This window comes from Rhinopithecus bieti, unplaced genomic scaffold, assembly GCF_001698545.2.
Source record: "Rhinopithecus bieti isolate Rb0 unplaced genomic scaffold, ASM169854v2 scaffold_39586, whole genome shotgun sequence".
NCBI lineage: Eukaryota > Metazoa > Chordata > Mammalia > Primates > Cercopithecidae > Rhinopithecus > Rhinopithecus bieti.
In genome coordinates, this window is record NW_016816842.1 from 2,851,423 (window position 1) to 2,859,361 (window position 7,939).

General features: G+C 55.3%; 1 protein-coding gene across 6 annotated transcripts in view; it reads left to right on the forward strand.

Annotated features, from left to right (window-relative positions):
• SEMA5B (semaphorin 5B) overlaps positions 1-7,375 on the forward strand; it is a 119,746-nt gene extending 112,371 nt beyond the window's left edge. For 3 of the 6 annotated variants that reach the window (XM_017855369.1, XM_017855370.1, XM_017855372.1), the window contains 10 exons: positions 1,027-1,144; positions 1,296-1,477; positions 2,939-3,082; positions 3,256-3,737; positions 3,863-4,081; positions 4,592-4,762; positions 4,865-5,014; positions 5,393-5,437; positions 5,861-6,066; positions 6,282-7,373. In XM_017855369.1, the coding sequence (XP_017710858.1) occupies positions 1,027-1,144; positions 1,296-1,477; positions 2,939-3,082; positions 3,256-3,737; positions 3,863-4,081; positions 4,592-4,762; positions 4,865-5,014; positions 5,393-5,437; positions 5,861-6,066; positions 6,282-6,440 (1,876 nt within the window). In that variant the 3' untranslated portion in view covers positions 6,441-7,373. Of the gene's footprint in view, positions 1-1,026; positions 1,145-1,295; positions 1,478-2,938; positions 3,083-3,255; positions 3,738-3,862; positions 4,082-4,591; positions 4,763-4,864; positions 5,015-5,392; positions 5,438-5,860; positions 6,067-6,281 lie in introns of all 6 variants that reach the window. The other 3 variants (XM_017855374.1, XM_017855375.1, XM_017855373.1) reach the window with 2 other exon arrangements.
• Positions 7,376-7,939: the final 564 nt, after the last annotated feature.

The following is a 7,939-nucleotide window of genomic DNA, read 5'->3' on the forward strand; positions in this document are numbered from 1 at the left end:
AACCAGTATCATTCTGGGGCCACTGTAGAGAGACCAGCCCTCGGGGTTGAGGAACTGAGAACTAGGATGTGACCTCCTACAGCTTGAGCTCATTCTCACGATGCTAAAGCACTGGACTCTGATTCCTCCCACTAAGCAGCACAAGCATGTGGGTGCTCCAGGTGACCATGGACAGTATCCAGGTGTCTGCTGATCCTGTGCTGTGTTTTGAGGGATGGGCTCATATTCAGTGTGTGAAATCAGACACAACCTCCCATGGGAAGCAGAAGTATGAGGGGAAAAGCGTGGTCAAAAGCTTAGGTCTGGACCCAGCTCCACCACCTCTGATCTGTGTGATCTCAGGAAAATACTTATCCCTTTGCCTTTGTACAATGAAAAGGCTGTGTAGGGGATCCCAGTGGTTCTCAGCCTGACTCCCATTAGAATCACCCAGGGAGCTTTTAAACACGACTTCGCCCCCAGAGAGTGTTGATTGGGGTGGGCTCGGGTATTGGTATGTTTTGAAAACTCCTCAGGTGATTCTAATGTGCAGCCAGGGTTGAGAATGGCTGGATTAAACCATCTGTAAGGCTTTTTCCATCTATAATGTTTTATGACTCTATGATCATAGCATGTGTCAGGGAGGCACTTCCTCTTTGGGTTCCTGTTAACCACATCTGCCCCTGTGGCTGTGGGTGAGGAGTATGGGGCACCCATATTTGGGGAAAGCAGTGCTGTCTCTTTTAAATGTGCAGTCTCTGGAGGATGAGGGTTTTAGTCCTGGGTCAGGTCACTGGGTTTCCCCCAGATAACATGGGGATATTAACAGTACCTACTTCATTGGGGTGCTGAATTTAAATTAATTCATGCTTATAAAGTGCTTAAAATGATGCCTTACACACAGTAAAGCAGTGTGAACTTCATTATTATCATGGAAGACAAATGGATGGAAAGTGGTGCCCAGAGGGGAGTGTTCAGGTGTGTTCCTGAGATACAGGTGAGGCTGGGAAGCCAGTGGGCTTGAGTTCCAGGACGTCTGTCTGGCAGGGCATGCCTGGGGGCCCGGGACCCGTACTGTGGCTGGGACGGGAAGCAGCAACGTTGCAGCACGCTCGAGGACAGCTCCAACATGAGCCTCTGGACCCAGAACATCACCGCCTGTCCTGTGAGAATCCCTTTGTGTCTTCCCATCTCAGACCCCTCCTTCAATTCAGGCTATGACTCCCCACCAATATTCCCCCAATCCCCTGAGATCTTGTGACTTCCCTGCCCTTGCCTTGGGTAATAGGGTTACTGTCCCCCATGCGTGTCTGCAGGTGCGGAATGTGACACGGGATGGGGGCTTTGGCCCTTGGTCACCATGGCAACCATGTGAGCACTTAGATGGGGACAACTCAGGCTCTTGCTTGTGTCGAGTTCGATCCTGCGACTCCCCTCGACCCCGCTGTGGGGGCCTTGACTGCCTGGGGCCAGCCATCCACATCGCCAACTGCTCTAGGTATGTGAGGACAGGACTTGCATGGTATCTGCCTTGGACCAGGGTGGGGAGAACTAGGGAAATGGGGCCCCCTCACTCAGGTGTTTGCACTAAGGGACAGAAACCACTTCAGGGCTGTGTTGGGGACTGGAGAGGTGGCTAATATCTGAGGCAGGAAACCTGAGCCCTGAGGGAGTTTCCACGCTAATGAGAGATAAGTTTCTATCTCTTGGTGGCTCTTGATGCAAAGAGGAATGCTGGGCAGACATGGAGGTCACTCCCAGAAAAAGGTGAGCCTCAGTAAGTCTCATCCCAAACATGAGGGACAGCATGGGATGGTGGCAAGTCAAGCAAACCTGGTGCCAATCCCGGATTGCCACTGTCTGGAGGTGTGGCCGTGGCCTAGCCACCTAACCACTCTGAGTTTCTCTCAGTGAGGGTAATAGTACCCACCCAAGAGTTGTTGAGAGAGTTAAATGAGATGAGGTATATACAGAGCTTTCACAGTGCCTGGTACCTGGCGACTCCATAAAATAACTGAGGCATAATTTTAGGCACTTTTTTTTTTTTTTTTTTTTTTGAGACAGCATCTCACTCTGTTGACCTGGCTGGAGTGAAGTGCTGTGATCATGGCTCACTAATTTCCTGCCTCAACCTCCTGCTTAGCTGAGACTACAGGTGCCCACACCACACCCAGCTAATTTTTAAAAAATTTTTGTAGAAACAGGAGTCTCGCTATATTGTCTAGGTTGGTCTCGAACTCCTGGCTTCAAGTGTTCCTCCCACCTCAGCCTCCCAAAGCTCTGGGATTATAGGTATGAGCCACCACACCCAGCCTTGGACACTCTTAAAACAACTATTTCATACACATCATTAATGTAGCCAGCCCTCACAGCAACCTCATGGGGGTAGGAATACAATCATTATCCTTACTTTAAAATTAAGAGTACTATGAGGCACAGAAAGTTCTGGTAACTTGCCCAGGTTTTCACAGCCAGCAAGTGGTAGAGCCCAGATTTGAAAACTGGAGTCAGAGTAGGCATGAGTGCGCAGTGTCTGAGGCTGGAGCAAAGCATATGCAGTGTAGTACAGGGGACAGAGTGTGGGTTTCAGTGCAAGGATTGTGACCAGCCAGGAAGGCTGAAAGGGAGTCTGCAGATTGGAAAGGGGACTAAGACCTTCTTCTCTAAAGTCTGCCCTTTTGTCCTCTGTGAGTAGGGGCCATGTCCTATCTCTACGTCCTTAGTCCTGAGCACAGCCTAATATATAGAAGAAGGCTCTCAATACATGTCTGAAGGAGGAATAAATGAATGGATGGATAAGCGAGTCTGCCTGAGATGACCTGTTTAGGAGAAGATATTTCTATGTCACTGTCCAGCTCTTTCTGACAGCAATAGAAAATACATTGGCCCAGAGATAGACTAGATCTAAGAAGCTAGGGCTCAGAGGGGCATCTGTCTCTGTCCCCTCCCACCCTGCCAGGAATGGGGCGTGGACCCCGTGGTCATCGTGGGCGCTGTGCAGCACGTCCTGTGGCATCGGCTTCCAGGTCCGCCAGCGAAGTTGCAGCAACCCTGCTCCACGCCACGGGGGCCGCATCTGCGTGGGCAAGAGCCGGGAGGAGCGGTGAGGGAGAACACGCTTGCTCTGAGGTCCCAGACTTTCCCGGCCCCCCAGAAAGTGGCCTGGATTCACCTCGTGATTCCGGGGACTCTCGTCCTTTCCGGTCTTGCATTCCCAGGGATCTCTTGTCAGGGAAGGGGTCCCCTCCTTGGATTGACGCCTCTCCCCGACCCCAGGTTCTGTAACGAGAACACGCCTTGCCCGGTGCCCATCTTCTGGGCTTCCTGGGGCTCCTGGAGCAAGTGCAGCAGCAACTGTGGAGGCGGCGTGCAGTCGCGGCGTCGGGCCTGCGAGAACGGCAACTCCTGCCTGGGCTGCGGCGTGGTGAGGGTCGGGGCCGTGGGCCAGGGGCGCGGCGAGGGAGACTGGGGCCGAGGGGAGGGCGGGCCCGGAGGCCGCGGGGCTCTAAAATCACCTCTTCGCCACCCGCAGGAGTTCAAGACGTGCAACCCCGAGGGCTGCCCCGAAGTGCGGCGCAATACGCCGTGGACGCCGTGGCTGCCCGTGAACGTAACGCAGGGCGGGGCGCGGCAGGAACAGCGGTTCCGCTTCACTTGCCGCGCGCCCCTGGCCGACCCGCATGGCCTGCAGTTCGGCAGGAGAAGGACCGAGACGAGGACCTGCCCCGCGAACGGCTCCGGAGCCTGCGACACCGACGGTATCCCCCCAGCGCCCCACTCCTTCCTCCCTCCCAGCCCCGGCGCGGTGAGGTGGGGGGCGGGAGGCCCAGGCCGGGGTCGGGGTGGCCGGGCGCCCAGTCGCTGAGGCTTAGCCCCTCCGCAGCCCTGGTGGAGGACCTCCTGCGCAGCGGGAGCATCTCCCCGCACACGATGAGCGGGGGCTGGGCCGCCTGGGGCCCGTGGTCGTCCTGCTCCCGGGACTGCGAGCTAGGCTTCCGCGTCCGTAAGAGAACATGCACTAACCCGGAGCCCCGCAATGGGGGCCTGCCCTGCGTGGGCGATGCTGCCGAGTACCAGGACTGCAACCCCCAGGCTTGCCCAGGTAACGCTGCACGGAAGGAATCCTTGGCCCAGGGAAACCCTGTTATCCTGGAGGTCCCCCTCCCCCGCTCCAGGCCTACCCAGGAGCCCCCATGCCTAGGTGACTCCTTCTCCCTGACAACTCTGTGCTAGGGACCCCCAGAGCAAATTTCTGCCCCGGCCATAGATGCAATGGCTACTCCGGTGGAGTAGGGCCTCAACTTATCCTCCCTGTTCCTTTTTTTTTTTTTTTTTTTTCACTTTTCTTAATGAGTTAGACAGGTAAGAAGTTTGATTGGAGGTGGAGTCGGTCTGTCTCCCTCCGGGTGTCTCTGCTGCTTCCGGCGTTTCCCTCACCTGCCTCATGGGGTGGGGGCACTCCCTAACAGTGGATTGTTGGGTGGCGGGTGGATCAGGTGGATGTTGAGGTCACTGTGGCTCAGGGCAGAGCGGCCTGGCCTGGTATGGGGTGGAAGACAGTCTTGGGCCCTGCCTGCCCCTACAGCGCCTCACACACCCTGTCCACTTGCAGTTCGGGGTGCGTGGTCCTGCTGGACCTCATGGTCTCCATGCTCAGCTTCCTGTGGTGGTGGTCACTATCAACGCACACGTTCCTGCACCAGCCCTGCACCCTCCCCAGGTGAGGACATCTGTCTCGGGCTGCACACGGAGGAGGCACTATGTGCCACACAGGCCTGCCCAGGTACGAGGCACATCCCGCCAGGGCTGGGAAATGCCATGGAGCCCTCTGATCCCCACCAGGGAGTCCCTGGGCAGTTAACCTTATCCTACCCACAACCCCCAGAAGGCTGGTCGCCCTGGTCTGAGTGGAGTACGTGCACTGAGGACGGAGCCCAGAGCCGAAGCCGGCACTGTGAGGAGCTCCTCCCAGGGCCCAGCGCCTGTGCTGGAAACAGCAGCCAGAGCCGCCCCTGCCCCTACAGCGAGATTCCTGGTGGGTCCCCCTGCCAGCGCCAGCACAGCAACCCTTCCCAGCCTGCACTCCCAACTTCCTTCTCCTTCTGAAGCTTGTGTCCTGGTGGGGAGTGGGGGGCACAGGATGAAACATATAGGTGGGAAGGAGATGTGGAAAGAGAACTCCCATATTTGCCTCCATGCATACATTTGGCGTTTGGGCCCTCCTCATCCAGTGGATGGGCTAGCCCTTCTCAGAGGTGGGGTCTGGGGAGAGAGGGAGGGGAATGAAGGCTCCACGCCCAGTGGTACAGCTGGGCGTTGACCTAGGGATCCTCCCAGGGTTATGCCTACCCTGCAGGGTCCCCCACTCCTCTCGTCTCTGCCCCTGACACCCTGTCCACTGGTCTTCCTGCAGTCATCCTGCCAGCTTCCAGCATGGAGGATGCCACCGACTGTGCAGGTAAAAGAAACCGGCCCTACCTCATGCTGTGGTCCTCCCAGCCCTCCAGCACCCCACTCCAAAGTCTGGACTCTTTCCACATCCTGCTCCAGACAGCCAAGCTTTGTTGGGGTCCCCACTGCTTTGAGATGGTGTGTAGGGTGGTCTGGGCAGTTCCCTCCATGCCCCCCCAGCTAGGAGGCCATGATCGGTCTGTATCCTGTCATCTGACTCTAGACCCTCTGGTTGCCACCTCTGACTTGAGCCACAGGGTGCCTTGTGAAAGAGGTCTCCAGTGACAGCCTCCCCAACCTCCCCGTTTCCTTTGGCTGTAGCCTCAGAGCCCTTTCCAGGATGCCTCAGAGCCTCGCTCCCAGGGAGGAAGGCAGGAGTCTATCCTCTTCACAGTGGCCCTTATCTTACTACCTGCCTCTCTTCCCCCAGGGTTCAATCTCATCCACCTGGTAGCCACGGGCGTCTCCTGCTTCTTGGGCTCTGGGCTCCTGACCCTGGCAGTGTACCTGTCTTGCCAGCACTGCCAGCGTCAGTCCCAGGAGTCCACACTGGTCCATCCTGCCACCCCCAACCACTTGCACTACAAGGGTGGAGGCACGCCGAAGAATGAAAAGTACACACCCATGGAGTTCAAGGTGGGAGCCTTCCTGTGGAAGAAGAGGGCAGGGTGAAGAGTGCAGGGGTTCTGGCCCTCAGCTGGGTGGAACTGGGCAGTGGTGGTGTGAACAGAGCACTGGATCCGCAGTCTGAGTGTGCTTTCTCGACTGGCTTCTGGACTCCTTGCCCTGACTTGTTCCCTTCCCCTGTATGTTCCCTCACCCCTTTCTCTGGTTCCTTCTTCTTCCCACAGACCCTGAACAAGAATAACTTGATCCCTGATGACAGAGCCAACTTCTACCCATTGCAGCAGACCAATGTGTACACGACTACCTACTACCCAAGCCCCCTGAACAAACATAGCTTCCGGCCCGAGGCCTCACCTGGACAACGGTGCTTCCCCAACAGCTGATACCGCCGTCCTGGGGACTTGGGCTCCTTGCCTTCCTAAGGCACAGAGCAGGTGGAGATGGGACAGTGGAGCCAGTTTGGTTTTCTCTCTCTGCACTAGGCCAAGAACTTGCTGCCTTGCCTGTGGGTGGTCCCATCTGGCTTCAGAGAGCTCTAGCTGGCATTGACCATGGGGGAGAGGGCTGGCTTCAGGCTGGCATATGGCTGCAGGTCCAGTTTAGCCCAGGTCTCTCATGGTTATCTTGCAACCCACTGTCACGCTGACTCTACACTGCGATGCCTGGGCTGTGGACGTACTGGGCATTTGAGGAATTGAAGAATGGAGATGGCAAGAGGGCAGGCTCTTAGGTTTGGGTTGGAAACAACTTCCTGTGGCCCCCACAAGCTGAGTCTGGCCTTCTCCAGCTGACCCCAAAAACGGCCTGTGCTACATCCTGATGATCTCTGAAAGTAATCAATCAAGTGGCTCCAGTAGCTCTGGATTTTCTGCCAGGGCTGGGCCATTGTGGTGCTGCCCCAGTGTGACACGGGACCAAGGTCAGAGCAGGTTGTCCACCTCTGCCTGGAAGTCTATACTCTACCCAGGGCATCCCTGGTCAGAGGCAGTGAGTACTGGGAGCTGGAGGCTGGCCTATGCTTAGAAGTCCTTTAATCTGGGCTGGTACAGGCCTCAGCCTTGCCCTCAATGCACGAAAGGTGGCCCAGGAGAGAGGCTCAATGCCATAGGAGGCAGAAGTCTGGTCTCTGTGCCTTTATGGAGACTGTTTTCCAGTTGCTGCTCGACAAAGTTGTTGGCTGAGACCTGCTTGGGAGTCTCTTCTGGCCCTTCATCTGTTCAGGAACACACACACACACACACACACAATCACAATTTGCTACAGCAACAAAAAAGACATTGGGCTGTGGCATTATTAATTAAAGATGATATCCAGTCTCCAAATGTCTCTGTGCATCTGTGCGTGGGCTCCTCTTGCATGGGCTAGGCAATCTGAGCAATGCACCAGGGTGGCAGATGGTCTCTCAAGGTGGAGGAAATGCCCCAAGTAGCCTTATGTTTAATAGATGATATCTTTCCATTTGTGGAGTAGAAATATACATACAGTGTACACATACATTGCCCTACACCCTTTTTGGAAAAGATGTTGGGGATAAGCAAATTCACAAGTGGGGTCATAAGGTACACCAAAGGCAACAAAACAGGAGAGAGTTCTGCCTGCTCCTTTAACATCTCTTCCAGGCAATACCTCCAGGGTGTGAGTCCAGAGGGAGAGTGTTGATGAGAATTATTTTGTGAGATATTTATGCTGCTGAGTTTAATAAAATCAAAATTGAGAAACAGGCAAATCTGTGAGGTGGGAGAAGCCTAATATAGTTTTTGCTGTATTAAATAAAGATAACCTCAAAGCCTCAGCCCACCAAATCAATGCTGCCATTTTGGATGAGACTGATGGACATGTTAAATTTAGAGAGCAATTTCCTGACTTAATTGGCTGGATCAAT